The 18,497-nt window shown below is 34.8% G+C and overlaps 4 protein-coding genes across 9 annotated transcripts; 2 read left to right on the forward strand and 2 right to left on the reverse strand.

Annotated features, from left to right (window-relative positions):
- The first annotated feature begins 138 nt into the window (after positions 1-138).
- LOC118279284 (probable dimethyladenosine transferase) lies at positions 139-1,621 on the forward strand. The gene is made up of 5 exons (XM_035598936.2): positions 139-321; positions 439-625; positions 711-1,014; positions 1,094-1,315; positions 1,433-1,621. The coding sequence occupies exons 1-5, from the start codon at positions 264-266 to the stop codon at positions 1,580-1,582; spliced, it is 921 nt and encodes a 306-aa protein (XP_035454829.1). The 5' UTR covers positions 139-263; the 3' UTR covers positions 1,583-1,621.
- On the reverse strand, positions 1,612-2,533 carry LOC118279291 (uncharacterized). The gene is made up of 3 exons (XM_035598947.2): positions 2,178-2,533; positions 1,999-2,100; positions 1,612-1,856 (listed from the first exon to the last, which is right to left on the reverse strand). The coding sequence occupies exons 1-3, from the start codon at positions 2,418-2,420 to the stop codon at positions 1,719-1,721; spliced, it is 483 nt and encodes a 160-aa protein (XP_035454840.1). The 5' UTR covers positions 2,421-2,533; the 3' UTR covers positions 1,612-1,718.
- Positions 2,534-2,763: 230 nt separating this feature from the next.
- On the forward strand, positions 2,764-12,452 carry LOC118270255 (mitogen-activated protein kinase p38b). Of its 2 annotated transcripts, none has more exons than XM_035585761.2 (9): positions 2,764-3,037; positions 3,240-3,376; positions 3,665-3,858; positions 4,229-4,338; positions 4,591-4,715; positions 5,507-5,586; positions 6,783-6,904; positions 8,385-8,515; positions 10,106-12,452. In XM_035585761.2, exons 1-9 carry the CDS (start codon positions 2,934-2,936, stop codon positions 10,183-10,185), a joined length of 1,083 nt encoding a protein of 360 aa, XP_035441654.1. In that variant the 5' UTR covers positions 2,764-2,933; the 3' UTR covers positions 10,186-12,452. The 2 variants fall into 2 exon arrangements, with proteins under 2 accessions (XP_035441654.1, XP_035441646.1); XM_035585753.2 differs by lacking the exon at positions 5,507-5,586 and adding an exon at positions 5,231-5,310 and having other exon boundaries at positions 2,769-3,037.
- Positions 12,453-13,352: 900 nt separating this feature from the next.
- LOC118270240 (E3 ubiquitin-protein ligase Topors) lies at positions 13,353-18,407 on the reverse strand. Of its 5 annotated transcripts, none has more exons than XM_035585730.2 (5): positions 17,969-18,407; positions 17,210-17,426; positions 16,778-16,947; positions 15,991-16,218; positions 13,353-15,874 (listed from the first exon to the last, which is right to left on the reverse strand). In XM_035585730.2, the coding sequence occupies exons 2-5, from the start codon at positions 17,414-17,416 to the stop codon at positions 14,275-14,277; spliced, it is 2,205 nt and encodes a 734-aa protein (XP_035441623.1). In that variant the 5' UTR covers positions 17,417-17,426; positions 17,969-18,407; the 3' UTR covers positions 13,353-14,274. The 5 variants fall into 5 exon arrangements, with proteins under 5 accessions (XP_035441623.1, XP_050555081.1, XP_035441602.1 ...); XM_050699124.1 differs by having other exon boundaries at positions 16,790-16,947; positions 17,969-18,406; XM_035585709.2 differs by having other exon boundaries at positions 17,960-18,405.
- Between the last annotated feature and the right edge of the window lie 90 nt (positions 18,408-18,497).

Here is an 18,497-nt window from a genome sequence, read left to right on the forward strand (position 1 = left end):
ATGTTTTTTTTTATAGAAATCCAATTTTGTTTTTGAATCAAATAAAATTACTACACTGTTATTTTATTTTTTGTCCTAAAATAAGATGTCATAAAGACTAAGCATCCAAATCTAATAATGTGCAATGACTACAAGTTAAAAGATTAAGTTTGTGGCAACCCTGCAATTTGCAATGAAGTTCCTAGAGTAGCGCGTGTTTTTATTTTTGAATTGAATTCTGTAATTAAAATTAATCATATAACTGTGAAAGAAACTCTATCAAAATGCCTAAAGTCAAAGCAGAAAAGAAGAGTCGTGTTCATAATGAAATTGCTAAGCAAGGTGATAAATTTATTAGGTTATATTTACCATTCTGAACTATTGTTATTTGTATAAAATATTGTTGATAATTTATTTTTATAAATGACAAGAGTGTAACCAACCCATATAATGTTTCAGGTATCCAATTTAATAAGGATTTTGGTCAACATATATTAAAAAATCCTTTGATTATAACTTCTATGTTGGATAAAGCTGGTTTGATGCCCACTGATGTTGCTCTTGAGATTGGTCCTGGTACTGGTAACATGACTGTAAAGTTACTCGACAGAGTTAAGAAAGTAGTAGCTTGTGAAATTGATACAAGGTAAATACACTTATCATTGATAACTTGGTCAACACTATTGGAATATAATGTTTTGCTAAGATGTTAACTTATCATTGTATTTCAGATTGGTTGCTGAACTTCAGAAGCGAGTTCAAGGAACTCCTTATCAATCCAAACTTCAAATTATTGTGGGAGATGTTCTCAAAACAGAATTGCCCTTCTTTAACATTTGTGTGGCTAATGTACCATATCAAATCAGTTCTCCGTTAGTCTTCAAATTATTACAACACAGACCATTCTTTAGGTGTGCTGTTCTCATGTTTCAACAGGAATTTGCACAGAGGCTGGTTGCAAAACCTGGTGATAAGTTATATTGCAGGCTCTCAATAAACACACAATTGTTGGCACGAGTTGATATGTTGATGAAGGTAAGAATACTATACTGTGCTTGTTTAATTACCAATATTATATGTTAATTATTGTAACAAACATTTTTACTTTTTATAGGTTGGCAAAAACAACTTCAGACCACCACCAAAAGTAGAATCAAGTGTTGTGAGGATAGAGCCAAGAAATCCACCTCCGCCTATAAATTTTATTGAATGGGATGGTTTAACAAGGATAGCATTTGTCAGGAAAAATAAAACATTAGCAGCTGTTTTCAAACATGGCACAACAATGGCAGTATTAGAGAAAAATTATAGGGTGCATTGCTCTCTTCATAATAAGGTATGCCTGACTAATGTTGCCATAATCACAAATACTTTATAATTTTTATTGGCACATTGTCTATTGGTTGCCTGTTTATTTTTCTCAGAATCACTAACCAGCTATTCACTTTTTCAGGATATACCAGAAAACTTTGACATAAAGGAAAAGGTTCAAGAAATATTAACAAAATCTGAAACAGATCAAATGAGAGCCAGGATGATGGACATAGACGACTTCATGAAGGTGTTACATGCTTTCAATTCTGAAGGCATTCACTTTGCATAGTTTATTTATTTTTAAGAATAAAATCTATATTATTAGTTTTATACTCTTTTATTTACTATCATTGATAAAACTAATAAACAACATGATCATGCAATAACAGATGAAAACCTTGCATTGTAAATGTTCAAGTTAGTATTTATATTGGGGACTTCTTAAATCCCTGGGAAGCATAATCGTCAGGTTTGAAGCCAGATCTGTAGGGGAAACCTGCTTGGCCTGGCAAAACTAATGGCTTGGACTTATGTACTCTCCAGCCTCCCTTCTTAGTCCAGTCCTGAAAATATAATAATAATCAATAATGTTTTCTGTCTTGTAAACAACACTTAGTATCAATAAACTCATCTGTTTCTCCTACATAAATCTCTGCAGCTAGACTAAATAAAATTTTTAAATTGCTAAAGTTAAGTAAAACTTACATTTCCATTGTATTTGAAGTAATAATGACCACAAAGAATGCCGACACCGATTAATCCCAGTTTGCCAGTGATGTATCTATAGTCAGCAGCGCGCGATGCACCCTGTAATAAAGGTTATTGTAATTTCCACACACTTCACTGTTTACAACAGATAGGTTACTGGTGTTATGTAATCTCACCAACACTGGCGTGAGCATCGAGTAAATTTTGTCTAAAGGCATGCGGTAGATACGGCGGAATATATTGGTGCGTTCTCTCCAATATTCTTCGACATGCACAGGTTCATTTGGAGCCAAGATTTGATCTTTCAACCACTGCTTGCGCCAAGCTCTCTCAACATCGGTCATACCAAGGCATCTTTCACGTTCAATTGCCACACGCCCGGCAATGGCCATAGGCTTCACGCCCGCCGTTTGAGCCATGTTTGTTAAATATTCTTGATGTCTCCACTGATTATGCTATCGTTTTATAAAAAATTTCAGGAAAAAAGCAAGTCGCAATCGGTTGTTGACATTTAACTGACAAGTGACAGTCAATTATCATGACAGTGACAATAATAATTGCCTATACACTAAAAACTCAAAAAAGCGGACAATTTTTTTTCAAATGAGGCAATATCCTGAAATATCCTATAAATAAATTATAGTAGGTAACGAGTATGTATTTTAATTTGTATTGTAGGTATGTATTAATTCCAATGTTATTTCACATTTATTATATCGCGCGATTAAAGATGATAAATCTTTAGAAAACTTGCAACATTACAATAATAATTTGCAATTGCAATACAATTCGTTTGTGAATCTGTGAATTCTGTGATAAAAAATAAGAATTAAAATCTTCTTGGGTTGGTTGTTGGTGATAAGTCGTGATAAAATACTTTCATTAATCTTTTTATTCAGAAGTGATTGAAATCTGCTTTTCAAGAATCCAAGATGCCTCGTTACCATAAGGTAGAAATTAATAAAACAGAATGGATTGTCCCAGAAAGATATCAAATGCTTACACCTGTAGGCTCAGGTGCTTACGGACAAGTTTGGTATGTATTTATCAATATATTCGGCAATATGCCAATATTTATTTGTAATTCTTGTGCTATAAGTAATAATCTTGTTTATTTTAATACCAATTGATATGTCCTTAGCAACAGAATATGTAATATTAGGTACATTGCCCCTACGTGGGCGTACAGTATAGACTAAGGTGTTTGTCTGTTCTTGAAGTGAATAATTTGTTTACAGTTCCGCGATCGATACTCTGCATAATATGAAAGTGGCAATTAAGAAATTGGCGAGACCGTTTCAGTCTGCTGTGCATGCCAAGCGCACTTATCGCGAACTGAGAATGTTGAAGCATATGAACCATGAGAATGTTATCGGTAAATAAATACGAAATTATATACTGGTTAATTATAATCTTAGTAACATTGTAAAGCTTTATATAGAACCTACATTTGTTTTCCAAATATCAACTAGGCATTGCCTTCACATTTATCCTATTTTGAATAATAAACTTCAAACATAAACAGATATCTAATAAGAATTTACATTATTAATGTAAATAGTTAATTTAACTATTATATTATTAAAGAAACCACTTAATAAGTTAGTTATTCTCATTCAAATAATACTTATAATAATCAAATGTGTTTATTATATTCATTCAGGTCTGCTGGATGTGTTCAGCCCCGAAAAGACCTTGGAAGAGTTTCAGCAAGTGTACCTAGTAACACATTTGATGGGGGCTGATTTAAATAATATTGTTCGTACTCAAAAACTGTCTGATGACCATGTTCAATTTCTGGTCTATCAAATTCTCCGTGGTCTTAAATATATTCACTCAGCAGGAATCATTCACAGGGTATGTTTCCTTTTGTTTATTTGTTGTCTATATACAGTACATGCTCCAGCTACTAGACTTGGCACTAGCCACCCAGTACGGAATGTGTGAGTCAGACCAATAAATAGTACTGTCTGCTTACACTTAAGATGTGTTCTTGTTTTCCTCTTTTGACTACAGGTGTAAGACACTTTCCATTATTGTAAATCATTTAATTGATCCAACAGTCATTGAGTCATTCATTGTTTTGCTCATTGATTGTTTTCTATCCTGAGGAAAATTGACAAATAATTTCCTAATGTGTAATTAATCAATTTTATTTCCATTGCATGTTTTAACTACACTAGCAGTTTGTGTATTTACAAAACATTAACATCATTATTAATTGTAGGATCTAAAACCTTCTAACATTGCTGTCAATGAGGACTGTGAATTGAAAATCTTAGATTTTGGTCTAGCCAGACCAACTGAAACAGAGATGACTGGCTATGTAGCGACAAGGTATGTACAGACTTTATATTGTTAACAATGGCATTCTAATAAATTTCAAAGGTTACACTATTATTTACTCTCTGATTAGAACTATTAAATTTCACTTAGTGCTGATTACCATGACTACTGATAGCCTGATTATAATATTAAAACTTTACAGACATTTTGAAATCTTTAAACTTAAGTTTCTTGTGTGGCTACCAGACACATTTAGGTCATGTTTGCAGCCTTTCTTAGATAAACAAATAAGCAAATTTTCAGGTGGTACCGAGCTCCTGAGATTATGCTGAACTGGATGCATTACAACCAGACTGTTGATATTTGGTCTGTAGGCTGCATTATGGCTGAATTATTGACTGGCAGAACTTTGTTCCCTGGTTCAGACCGTATCCTTTTAATTCAACAGTTTCTTAGTACAAACTTTATTGAATGTGTAGACATTATTTATGCATGCAATGTATGTATTGTTAAACTAGAATATTTATACTTCAACTTTGATTTTTATTGGGAGTTCTGTTGAACTGTGGTTATGTGTACACAGTGTTTGGGATTTTTTAATCTCTGGAGGGATTTTATGTTCATGACTAAAGTGGATTTTAATGTTTTATGTACATAATAATATCTACATGTATGAATAGGATTTAGTCACAAAATCCATTTGCTAACAGGGAAAGTAAGTGTACTTGTTACATAACCATATAAAATCATTAATCATCTGTTAATAGCACATTTACTGTGTTTATTTATATCCTTATTTTTTTCCAATACTTTTGATGTTTTGTAAAACTTATTTAATTTTTGTTAGTTTATTTATGAAAATTATATATTCAGTTACAGCTTAGCTTTTAAATTATTATTTTTATTAAACATCAATGGCTTTCAACCTTAATGGATGAGACAGATATCCATCAATTGAATCTGATCATGGAGGTACTTGGGACACCTGCTCAGGAGTTTATGTCAAAGATATCGTCAGAGTCTGTAAGTATTGTAGCTTGCATCCATTGTTTATCACAGGTGATGTGGTGTAACGTTAGGTGTAAATATTACTATGTACTGTCAGTATTGTCAGATGTAGCTTGGCCATTAACTCGCTTATATTGATGTTATTGTGTCGTGTCAATAAATGGCTTGTGTAAGTTTGGTGCTTGTGTAACCTTAACATGCGTGTACTCAGATATTGATCACCTCACAAGAATATTGTTTCTGTGTGGAAGACCTGATCAAGAGACAATTGACAAAATAATTAGCGAAGAGGTAAGGAAACTAATCTTTTAATATATTAAAATTAAAGGTATTGAAAGCAATAATGCTGGTTAGTAATAATATTATAGAATTAAACCATTAATAAATAATCGCCATATTAATGCTAGTTTTGAGTAAAGAAATTAACAAAATAATGTCTAGTCTGTAGAATAAGTGAATGTATATAAATATAATAGTTGTAATCGTCGTTAATTCATAAAAGAAATATGGTGTTCGTTTTATTTATTGTTCGTGACGTGCCAGTTTTATATGTTCGTTAACTTGTGTCTGTGGCAATTAGTTAAGTACATGTTATTTGTGTGCAATGAGTCATCATACTCATCATTGGAAATAATTTATTTTGCACAATAGTTTTTAATTGGTTCTCGTAATGTTCGCTAACGAATATTTGCATATTTGTTGGAAGTGGAACAATGATACAGGCGTAAAATTCTTTTATGGATATCATCGCGCATCTTTGTCCTTACCGAAAATACGACTGACTAAATTATTGTTTAAGTAGCCTAGATAAGTAGGTAGCTAATTCATTATATCAATCTTGACTGAATGAGACGGTTTAATGACACTAGCGTAATAAAACACGTCGTGAATGGTCTAACTGGTATTCACAGCGGCACTTAGGCCATAGACGACGTGTGTATGAATGAATGGGACTTTTACAAGCGAAAGCCTCTGCAGAAACGGAAATAAAACCGATTTAACCGGTTCATGAATTAACAAGTCCCAAGAGAGCGCGGCGTTCTTTATTTAGGTGCCTACCTACCCCTTTTTTCAATTCAATTTTCCGTAAAGTCTTGTTTATTACTTACTACCTATTACAGTTATCTCATTAATTTTACCGTAAGACATAATATTTTCAGTTATATTTGTTTTTAATTATCATAAAACAGGTTACCTACGCTATTCCAAATGATAGGCTGCTGGTTGATCGTCAAAACAATTTAATTCTACTTAACCCATGTTTAAGTATGCGTCGTTTTGGGCACAGCTCTAATATACAAATTATAACCGATAAAGTCTCATTTTCTAGGTTTATTGAGATCGATAGGTTAAAGATAAAAACGCTGCGACCACATAGGGCAATAACCTTTTTGGAGAGTTTAGATCCGCGACTGATAAAAGCAGTAGATATTCAAGTGAAATTTTCAGAGGTGTTTTTTAAAGAAGCTATAATATGTATGTTCCAGGCTAGGAACTACATTCAGTCGTTGCCTGCCCTGAAGAGACGTGACTTCCGTGAGGTGTTCCGTGGTGCGAACCCTCTCGCCGTCAACTTGCTAGAACTCATGCTGGAGTTAGATGCTGACAAGTAAGACATTTTAATTACTTTTTTACTATTACCATCTCTTTAGTGTGACTGTGGACCAAGATTGCTGGGTCTAAGGTATTATCGTTTTTCTTTTATGTTTATGTAAGTGGTAGAACGAAGTTTGGTATCCTGCCTGATTATAATAGTCCCACCACCCATTACAGAAAAGTTATAACAAAAGAAATATTAGTATACTACTAGCTACTTCCGCGCGGTTTCACTCGCACTGCTTGGTTCCTATTGATCGTGGCGTGATTTATACTATTTATAGCCTTTAACCTTCCTTGATAAATGCGCTATTCAACATAAAAAGAATTATTCAAATCAGACCAGTAGTTCCTGAGATTAGCGCGTTCAAACAAACAAACTTTTCATCTTTATAATATTAGTATAGATGAAAAGTGTTACATTGTGTAATTAATTACATGTCTGCATGTCAGCCTATGGGGATTAAAATGATGTACTTAATGTTAGGTTTCCATTTAGGTCAACAAGTTGTGAAATGAGGTTGTTCCAAAACGAGAATTCCCCTATTACCAAAACGAGAACCTTGGCTTATTAAATTATTTGTTTGATATAAATGAATCATAACATAAACAAGAAATGACGAGGTAGCTATTAGGTACCTACCTTTTATTTGTTGGTTTTCCTCCAAAACAAACTTGTATGTGTGGGGGATTTCATTAATTCAATGATCTGATGTTTTTCAATAATCTCAAGAATAACTTGTTATTCACTGATTACCATAAATATTTAAAACATGTCTGATACATTTAACCTTATAAAAGAATACGCCTATAAATAAATAAGTAGTATTGCCTAAAAGCTATGAAAACCAAACATTACTTTTCCCGACTGAATCCCGAGAATCGATTCTGAGCGAATAGACACCATGTGACTAACAGTTTCGTGAATTTAAATTACATTTTGAACTTCAGTTTTTGTGCTGATAGGTACTTGCAGTACTTAGCAATGAGGTCATTATAAAACATTGTACCACATATTTTTTACTATAATGACGTAATGCTTAATAACCGCTTCGGATTGGAATTCCTTGCCAGTCTGTTTCCAGAATGGTTCAACCTGTATCTTTAAGCCCCAGTGAAAAGGTTGCTTAATCTTTTGTATACCAGGTATATAGTTTATGAGACACAATAGAAAACACATCGTGTCTCGCATAGATTTGCGTTCGTTTGCGTAGATTGCATTCGCGATATGCACCCCCTCCCTAGTCTGACGTTACATTTTATAATTTTACATCTAGAAATAATGATTTAATAAAAACAGTACCTAATTTATATTTCAAATATTTTTTTTTTTAATTAAGATATTATACAGATTATAATAATTGTCACATAAAGTCACATTTCGTCGACCCCCTCCCTCCCCTTAAACTGTGTGACGCAATTAATGGATAACCCCTTACCACCAGGCGATTGTTTGACCTAACACTAACTTGTATATAATGTACGTGTTTCAGGCGTATAACAGCGGAACAGGCGCTGGCACACGAGTACTTAGCGCAGTATGCTGACCCAGACGACGAGCCAGTGTCGGCGCCATACGATCAGAGCTTTGAGGATATGGAGCTCCCCGTTGACAAGTGGAAAGGTAACGCCTTCATTTTATAGTATTTATAGATAACAAATGTGGTTTAAGTACTTATTGTATGCACTATCAGGTATAGATATGAATATAAACACATTTATATAACCCACGTAAGGCATTAAGATTCTGGGTGCACTGCGTAATGAAAGAAGTTATTTTCACTTATAAAAAGAGAGAATCGGCGCCTATTAACGTTTGGACATTTGATATCAAGGAAAGCAAGTATGCGTGACGCGGTTAAGTTAAACTTCAAAAACTACTGCACAATATTTGTATTAAATTACTGCATCAATAGGTAGTGTGATTCTTACATATAGGTATGTTGATTTCGACGTTATAATTATTTACGTACTTAATTTACGTACAAAAAGCTGGTAATGAGTAAATGTGAAAGTTTATACGAATATAAACTAAACCATTTTGTGAATTCAGTAGACCATGACCTGATTTAACACATACCTACCCATATAGATAATTTACCACATCTTTTTGGGGAATTTTGAGTGTGTTAGTCGTTCATTCAAGGGTGTTAAATAAGGATTTCAGGATATTGATAGGCGGTGGAGTGCATTAGTGGTTTGCGATCGATTATACCGTGATTCCCAATAAATAGCACTCGTTATTGTGATAGTGTTATCAAGCATACTAATGTAATAAAGAGGAATGTTCTGTTTCCCGGCGGGGGCGCGGCTTATCTGACGGATTTGCTACGATAATGTTTTAAGACTAACGATAAAATAACTCTCGATGATTGTAATTCATATTCAATGGAATTTCAACGGTTTAGTTGTTTTTCATAGTAATGAATGATGGGCTTGAACGATTTTTTTATTTTTTTCGATAAGTTGGTTTTGTGACGCTACGTGCCAGCCTGTTATTGTTTTCTCTATAAAATATCGTGATTACTTGAAACCTTGGAGTTTCCAAGTTTGTTAATCGATCGCGTCAGAAAGACGAAATGGGAATATACAACCTTTTTTATGCTTAATTATTATTGTATTGTAGCGATAACGGTTAACGAAACAAGTTATCAAGTTTTTTGTTTTTATACCTAGTCTTAATCATGCATTTTGACTCATCATCATGCATGCATTGACTTTGACATTTAATTTGTAAATAAACCGACTCTATACTAAAAGTAAAGGAAAATATTTAAGTTTAAGCATATTTTAATGAAGTGCTTTCCTTTATATGTCTGTTGTTTTTGTTAAAAGTAATAGGTACCTAAATGAATTTCGACATAATTATGTTAAACACAAGTTGGATAAAATTACTGTTTTTTAATTAATAATATTAACAAAGTCCATCCATTACTTCACGCCTTTAATCCCAGAAGGGGTAGGCAGAGGTGCACGTTATGGCACATAATGCCAATGTACACCCACATTTCACAATTAATGTTCTAAGTCCCATGTAATAGGTGGTGAGTCTATTGCCATATACCGGGCACATTACCAGGCTCCGTGCTACCACTGAGAAATTTTTGAAAAACCGAAAAAAGCCCAGTAGTACTTCGCCTGACCCGGGAATCGAACCCGAGACCCCTTGCCCGTTTGTATTTTTTATATTAACAAAGTACGTTTATATTTGCAGAGCTGGTGTGGAAAGAAGTGGTGGATTTCAAGCCTCACCCTCAACACATGAATACAGTGGTAGAAGTGACTCCTTCGTAAAGTCAAATACTCTGTACCTTTAGTACGAGTTTGCTTTACGTATAAAATAATCGAAACGAGAGCGCGTTCAGCTGATTGGTTGGTTTATTCGAGCCGACCAATCAGAGCGCCAAACGCGCTCTCGTTTCGATTACATTAAACGTTACGCAAACTCATACTAAGGGTACTCTATATTAGTTACCACAGATCTATGTGAACCTTGTTGCAACGCCGGCTACATCTTATAAGCTAGTAAAACCAGGGTAAATTATTTCAAATTATGTACTTTTTACTTGTATTTTTTAGCGCTAATGTAGACAGACTGAGACCTTTCTTCTTATTTAAATGTCAGCTGTTGTAAGTCTAGCTTATTGCTAGAAAACTCTTATAATTCCTTGGGACAATAATCAGGGATATAGGACAATTATTAGATGATAGACTACAAATCATGTTACTATTCCTAAAAGGGGTATACAGAGGCGCACGTTCACTTTTGAATCATATTTGGCATAGCACATAAACATGGAAATATGTGACAATAAATCATCTTATAAAGTAATTTTCATAAGTATAAAGTGTATACTAGAGTTATTTTTATGTCAAACTATATTATGTGCTGTTTCGTGTTTGAACAATTCTCAGCTTGATGATCAAACACGAACGCTGCCTTTGTAAAATACTTTAATCCAGTAAATTAAGACAGCAGCCCCTATCTATTAATTTTAATTGTTAATCCTAAGATTCCATAAAAGTATAAACTTAAGATTTTGTCCAGTACAAAGCAGCTCTGTAGTAAGCTCATCGATATTTTGTCACCTTGTCTGTCTGTCTACTGCGTTTTATGTAATCTTCATTTACCCCTATATTCTGTAAGTTCAATAACAAAAGCATAAGTAAATCTAACATTATTGTTAAGATTTTAAAAATTATACATTAATTTGTATCGATATTTTCGTTAGTAACAACGATTATGGTCAGATAGTTTGTTTATATATTATGTAATTGGTTTTATCTTTAGGCGATAAGTAATATATGCACAAAATTGAGAAAATAATATATTTTATAATATTACTGGTTTGGCCACAACCTTTTGGCATTTAATGCCTCTATGTGAAATAGTTATTGATGTTGGGATGTTGGTATAGAGACAATATATGGTTTTGTTTTATTATTGAAGAAGTACAATGTGAACTTGAAAATATTATGTGTGTATCTGTCAGGCACTGCACACCAGTTATAAGTTTTAAATCATCATTTGTTGTGTGTGTTTCACCAAGTCTTTCGTAGATTTTCGAAAGTTTCATTTCATCACCTTATCAATTTTGCACAGTCTTTCCTAGTCCTAAATACCTATTTGTGCTCCCTAAATACAAGTTTATGTACCGATGCCCAACATTAAAATGATAATAGTTTGTATAGTGACTAACAATTACATGTTTACAACATGTAATTGTTTACAACATGTAATTGTTAGTCACCTGTTCAAAACATCAATAATAAAGCCTTTGAAATTGTAGTGATAATAAGAGCAATATATTTTATTATATGTAAGAAATTTAAATAGATATGCATTCTATTTGTAAGTAAAATGCTTTTGTAATTGTTGCCTTGCATTCTGCGTCATCCGTAGTCAGTACAGTGTTACCCATTACTAATTGGCTTTATACGCTGGTGCTAACTAATTTGCTGCTAATAATAATTAGTTAGAAATAAGGTCTAAATAGAAAATGAAGATTTTTATAGATGAAAATCTAATTCACATGCTTCAGAAAGAACAGTTATAATAATATAATTATACCTATGTACAATTTTTGTTGTCCATATTTTGATGACTTGACTAGCCGTCCATCAAGGTGTTTTTTATTTTTGCTCAGTTTTACACTACACTTGTAGAAATGTTTACTTTATAAAAGTAGGCTTGTGGGATTTGAGGAGGGTTCTAAGAAACAACATGAAATATAGTTGCCATTTTTGTACTGCCACTGATGAATTGATATATGGCCTACATTGTAAGTGAAGATGATGAGAACTTCATCACGAGAACTATTGTTGTGCTAGGTACAACATTATATTGGTCATGATTTAGCTATCACGTTTTTTTTTAGCTTTCTTAGACCATAATTATATTTATGTAATATCAAGTGTACTAGGTGCAGCAAAATGTAGTAATATTGCTATTTTAAGATATAATCTTATATTTTAATACAGACTATGTCAACAATTTGTAAGTATTACACAACATAGAATATGTATTTTGTTGAATTCTAAGAGTAAAATGGAATAATTAACGACGCAAAGCGCTATCGTTTGTGTTTTTGGTACAGGAACGCGTCCGTCGCAGGGATTGTAAACTATCGGGACGCCATCGCCATTTTGAAATAAACAGTCAAAATGCTTACGAGTTTGTTTCATTGCTTTGCATATATTGCGGATCTGGTTGTTATTGTTAATTTTGTTATTGTTTCGTTATCACTTTTTACTTTTACGTTGTGAACTCCTGAACACTTGTTTACAAAATTTATAGCTTCTCGTGACGGGGACTTTAGAATATGTATTTTGTTGAATTCTAAGAGTAAAATGGAATAATTAAATGAAGTTATTTTATTACTATTCCTTTGCAAAATGTTAAACCCCTTTTTAATTAATAATAATTACGATATATTTCTGGAGCTGTGGGATTCTAACATACAATTATTATTATGTTAAAACACTCGATCGACCAGTAATAAGTTGTGTGATCAAAAACAACAATTTCTTATCATCTGTCTTCACTACAGATGCCTGTGCCGTATTTTTTTAAGTTCATCGAAACGTTAATGCGTTTAACAATTTGATTGGTCGTCTAACTTTGAGCAGTTAATCAGACCGCCAAACGTTATAAACGCGTCGTTCGCTTTAACGCAAAATAAACTCGCACTAAGCATTAGTGACTCTTTTTCAGGTACAAACATACTTACTAGTTAGATTGATGCTGAGATGTACGCTGGCTGAGCAGTTTAGAGAGATCCGATAACAAAAGTAGGCGTGGGACGGACAGGGAACGCATAGCATAGGTATTTTTGGCATTACATACCAATAAATTATAAGAAATTCTGTGTTGGCGTATACTACTGGATCTTCAATGAACTGTCACATACTAATTTTATAGGAGGATATAATAGGAACGGGTTAATAACAAAATACAATAATTTATTTATACATCACTTTATTTTCTGGCTTTATCAGTAAAATACGGTGCCTCTGTAAACCTTACGACCATCTGCAACAATAATATTTCTCAACATTGTCATCGTAAAGGCTTGGCTAAAGTAGCGAATCCGCAAGTCGGTGCTTCATTGTTTGAATTAATTTTAAGGCAAAGCTACAATTAATGCACTTTCATCTCCTTTACATTCTGGTTCTTCGATAATATCGCGATTATCGCTCAAATGAGAAAACTTAACATTTCATTTAAGATTCAAATAAATGTTGTATTAAAATCATTTTTACTATTTACACAGCATTCAATATTCACAACTTGTAAATTGTTCATAACTATGTATTTATCAAAAAAATCTTACATTAAATGAATTCATCCATAATCTACATAAATACCCGTATATTAAATTAAGAAATTGAAGTAAGTAGGAGATTATGTTTATATTACATGATCAATTTTTGGCAGAATTGGTACTAAAATTTTTGAGTAAAAATTAAATACAAAAACACAAACAATTGCAACAGAACTGTAGTCATGTTGTACTTACACATCTTATGGAAAATGGAGCCTTAGCTTATAGCAGCTCTTGTGTAAATATTACAAGTAGTTTCTAAGTGTTTCACTTCAGGGATTTGTGTAACATAAATGTGACACTGACGAAATAGCAACAAACCTTTCCTAATATAGTTTTCAGATAACCACTACATACATGCTAACATTTTCGTGTGAATATACATACAAAGTTATTGTACAAATACTTGCAGTCACAAAGGCTTTGGTTTATTATTTTCCAGTACTTTACAGAAAGTGAAATGCGACTGAATCACAATCAGTACTTACGAGTATATGTAAGACAAAATTTAATGCTTTCGTTTTATTAAATTATCACAATATGACGTCTACTCGGCAGTTCATAACGAAGATGAATGCGGCCCTAGTTTCTGTAACGTAAGATTTAATGGCAAATTGTCTTCAGAATCCGACGAGGAGTCTGTTTGTCGACGGCTCGTCGACGGTAGCTCGCTGTAGCCGTTCAATGAGCTCGCTTCGGCAACTCGTGACCCACTTGAAGTAGTAACCGTGGACTCGGCTTCAGACCTGCTTGTAGTTGTTGTAGACACATTATTATGATTTGCACTTGACTTTGATCCATTAGTATTTTTATTATGACTATTATACATAACATTAACAACACTTCTCAGTCTTCTGTTCTCGCGACTGTCGCGTCGCTGACGTTTCCTTTCTTTGCTTGATTTACGTTTCTCCTTTGTCGACGTGCCGCTTGTGCCGCTCGTGCTGGGTTCGTCTAAGGAGGGAGGTAAAGTTTGTTCCGAGGTTACAGAGCTATTACTCGCTTTTTTAGACGACTTTACTCCTTTCCCCGAATACGACTTCTTACTTCTCTTGTCCTTATCTGAGGACTGGCCATTCTTTTTATCTTTGTGATGTGACCGTGATGACTTCTTTTTGCTTTTCCTTCGATCCCTACTAGAAGTTGCTTCCCTGTTAGACTTTTTCTTTGATTTATTTTTAACTACAAACTGGGAATCGTCGCTATCGTCATCGCACGAGGAGGAACGCGCAGTGGTCGTACTAGACTTTGTGGATGTGGATACTGTGGATAAGGCGGATGGGGAAGAATGAGAATGCCACGAGTTTTCACCGGTCTCTGAATTTTCGGCGACTCGAGGGTTGTGCGATGACGAGTTAGAGGCTGTGTATGAAGGTGTGGAACGGTTAGTGTCACTGGTGGAAGCAGAGGCCCGACGCGCGCGCCGTCGCTGGCGCAGGGGCGGCCGGTACGAGCTGTCCGAGCTGTCGGAATCGACCCGCGTGCGGTGCCGCTTCAGTGTCACTTTCACAGATGGCATACGTGGCGCTATCGCTGGTTCTGGCTCCGGTTGCGGATTGTCCTGGACGATAACGTCACTGTCGGATCCTAGCAAGTCCACAATTTCTGGAGTCCTTTCTTGAGGCGGTTTGATATAGCCCACGACCATTACTTCGGAGTCGTCGTCGTCCGAATCCGATTGAGACCCTATGGTCTCAATAGGAATAACGGTGTTAGCTGTTGAAGGCATGGGTATGTATCCGACTGGATAAACAGGCGCCGGGCACCTCGAAGGTCCCGCGGGAGGTTCGGCTGGTTCTGAACTTGAAACCATCACAATGTCGGAATCTGCACTTCCCTCAGAGTCAGTACTAGATATAACCTCGTTTACCATTGTAGAGAATCTGGTGTCCGTAGTATATTGGACATTGCGATCATAGCCAGTAATGTCGTAAGGAGTAGAGGCAAAACAATATAGTTCATGCAAGAAGTGTTCTGTTCTCTCTCCAAAATATCGCTGCATTACTTCTCTGAATTCAGACGAGTTGATATGGTGTCGTGGTAGCAATTCCAAGATTCGAGTCATAACATATGAAATGTGGCCTTCATTTTCGTTCAACAAATAATGGAGCTCTCTGTTAAGCCAAGGGACCAACCGATGCATTTGTGTGTCATTATACCTTGAAAGAGCAAATTGGTACATTTAAATAAAAGCATAATGGAGAGGATATTATTCGAAAGAACCATGCATATTTTGGTACCAAAGTATAATCGACGAACAAGTGAACCATTATACCTATAGAATTCTGGTGTACAATCACGAAATCTGCCAGTGAAGTCGGGTAGAGGGCGGGCCCAGAGGTTGTGTCTGTAGACGGTGCGTCGGAAGGAGGCGGGAGAGCGGCGGCGGCGGGCGGGCTCCACGCGCGTCGCTGGTGGCGGGAACACGTCCGCCATGAACGGGTAGTGACGTAACAACTGCTGGATGGCAATCGTCTCCCTTCGCGGCAGCGTCAGCGTAGTCCTGTGGCCAGAACAACAAAGGTTGTATGGTACAATACAATAGCTTATGCCTTACGTTATTCATAAGTCTGTATACTGAAATAACTAAAAATAACAAACTCATCTGTCTCAAGAAATATATTGCAATATAGAACCAGACCGTACATTTTGCAATAAGGTGAGGTGTGCACACTTGTTTCTTCCTCATGCACACTGATGTGCAGGAAACATATGCTAAAGTATACTGTTTAGTCTCGGGTTGAAATCCCAAGGATATTTGACTTAATATTCATTATATTTTATTACTCATCCTGATTCTATGTATAAGAAGATAAGGAAACTGTTAAAGGTATATTTTAAGGTCATAGGTAAAATCATGACTCAGCATATTTTGGGTAGAAGATTCTAGACCTAACTAACATTGCACAATGAACAATAATATTATGAAATACAGAATTTTATTTGTCATTTTTAATTATATACAATTTATAGAATAACTGGAAAGAATAGTTCTGTAGGGTGTGATGGTTATGCATGATGTCATTAGCAACACCATACAAGTACCAGACCCACCACAGTACCTGTATCTGAACCTTTGTGTGGCTGTGGTGACTCTGTCTATGTCAATCCGATTATTCAACTCCTCATTCTCCCTCTGCACCACCAAGTACTCTTCATATTGATGGTTAGACCTCACATTGTGTATGATAGATCTAAATGCCTGTTTGCAGAGTGGGCACTCGGCTTTCACCTGGAATACATTTATTCAATACTAAAACTCATTCTTAAAGATATTCAATAATTGTTATAATAATCAAAGCTAGCTGGGCAGTTAATATACACATATTATTAAATCACACTAACTATCAGACAATAGCACATCAAATGTAATAAAGCAACAACTAATTATTTATTAATAGAATCATTATCAACAATTGCAGTACTTTAGATAGTGACTTTTGAGGAAACTTGATTAATATTTTTCTAAAAAGTTTTCTGTTTGTCAAACTCACCTTGCTCCATGTTAGAAGACATGTGAAACAAAATTGATGTAAACATGAGTCTGTGAATGATTTATTCTTGCATGTGCCGAGGCATATGGCACAGTTTGGTGGCGGTGAGCCAGACCGGCTGTCAGGCCTGGGACTGCTGTCATCACTCTTGACACTGCTGGGGTTCGCTCCAGCACTGTCATCTGGAGCAACAGGCACTGTCTCCATGGCTGGTTGTCTGTAAATGGTAATCATACACTTTAGTTTTATGGTACCATACCTGTTATTATCATTATGAAAATGGCATCTTGTAATATCATTATGAAATGGCATTTAGACTTTTCATTAAATCATCATGAGTAACCTTAAAATTCAATCTTTTTAACATAATTATATTGGTCAGGTAACTCCACTGAGTGGAATGTTTTGTTATTTTTTTATATTGATGCCTCATGGGCTATGTTATTGATTTGCTTTGAAAGTTATTAATGCCTGCATAATGTATGCTCTATATACAACTAGGTATGTTAAAGTTAAAGCTATGTATCAATAGGTAAGTACTTGTTATTTATTCACTTTGAAATGAATTATGTGTATGTCAGATTACGACTAAGAACATGTTTATACATGCACATACATTTAGGTTTGCATCTTCCACAATTTGATTACAAGTAAACGTCGAAACTCCGTCTCATTGTGTTATTTAAACTGTATAACACAGCAGTTTATAAAATGGAAGTTCATCAGATGATAAAACTCACGTTCACGTACCTACCTTACCTACTGACAGTGTGATCTTGACAGATTTCTGGTGAATTGTGACGTGCCGAGCGAGATATACCAGAGTTCGGTCACTGAGATTCGATTTTATCCAAATAACATAAAAATCTATAGTTCATTTGTCTTAAAATACAGGTACATGACCATTGGATCGTGATTTCAATAGTCATAATTGCATTCGACTTAATCTATTTCCTGAACCAGTGATAAAAACACAAATGAACGAGCTCCTATAGCGCATTATTAAACACGTTTGCACACACAAAATTGGAATGGATTAACAGTATTACAAACTATGTGAATCCACGTGTATTAAAACATACACTAAAGTTCATAAGTAACATTTAAGGCCATTTATTACTGGTAAAATCCGAGAAAGGAACGGACAGAAAACTTCTCAGACTGAGAAAAACAGCTTGACAATTTTCATTATTTTATACAACTGGTTTTTCTTTATGGCAACAATAAAGCCAAATGAGTAGGAGGAACAGATTATCTATTATACACTACGACCGGCGGGTCGACTATA

The sequence above is a fragment of the Spodoptera frugiperda genome, chromosome 15, assembly GCF_023101765.2.
Source record: "Spodoptera frugiperda isolate SF20-4 chromosome 15, AGI-APGP_CSIRO_Sfru_2.0, whole genome shotgun sequence".
NCBI lineage: Eukaryota > Metazoa > Arthropoda > Insecta > Lepidoptera > Noctuidae > Spodoptera > Spodoptera frugiperda.

What these genes read in the sequence shown, in the direction of transcription:
- LOC118270240 (XM_035585730.2), bottom strand. Translation starts at nt 17,416, where the DNA reads ATGGAGACAGTGCCTGTTGCTCCAGATGACAGTGCTGGAGCGAACCCC. An exon ending in GTCTTCTAACATGGAGCAAG is followed by an intron (nt 16,948 to 17,209) that starts GTGAGTTTGACA and finishes AATGTATTCCAG; the next exon opens with GTGAAAGCCGAGTGCCCACT. An exon ending in TGTACACCAGAATTCTATAG is followed by an intron (nt 15,875 to 15,990) that starts GTATAATGGTTC and finishes TGCTCTTTCAAG; the next exon opens with GTATAATGACACACAAATGC.
- LOC118270255 (XM_035585761.2), top strand. Translation starts at nt 2,934, where the DNA reads ATGCCTCGTTACCATAAGGTAGAAATTAATAAAACAGAATGGATTGTC. An exon ending in ACTGGCTATGTAGCGACAAG is followed by an intron (nt 4,339 to 4,590) that starts GTATGTACAGAC and finishes GCAAATTTTCAG; the next exon opens with GTGGTACCGAGCTCCTGAGA. An exon ending in TTTGTTCCCTGGTTCAGACC is followed by an intron (nt 4,716 to 5,506) that starts GTATCCTTTTAA and finishes GCGTGTACTCAG; the next exon opens with ATATTGATCACCTCACAAGA.
- LOC118279284 (XM_035598936.2), top strand. Translation starts at nt 264, where the DNA reads ATGCCTAAAGTCAAAGCAGAAAAGAAGAGTCGTGTTCATAATGAAATT. An exon ending in GCTTGTGAAATTGATACAAG is followed by an intron (nt 626 to 710) that starts GTAAATACACTT and finishes ATTGTATTTCAG; the next exon opens with ATTGGTTGCTGAACTTCAGA. An exon ending in ATTGCTCTCTTCATAATAAG is followed by an intron (nt 1,316 to 1,432) that starts GTATGCCTGACT and finishes TCACTTTTTCAG; the next exon opens with GATATACCAGAAAACTTTGA.
- LOC118279291 (XM_035598947.2), bottom strand. Translation starts at nt 2,420, where the DNA reads ATGGCTCAAACGGCGGGCGTGAAGCCTATGGCCATTGCCGGGCGTGTG. An exon ending in CGATGCTCACGCCAGTGTTG is followed by an intron (nt 2,101 to 2,177) that starts GTGAGATTACAT and finishes CCTTTATTACAG; the next exon opens with GGTGCATCGCGCGCTGCTGA. An exon ending in ACTTCAAATACAATGGAAAT is followed by an intron (nt 1,857 to 1,998) that starts GTAAGTTTTACT and finishes TTATATTTTCAG; the next exon opens with GACTGGACTAAGAAGGGAGG.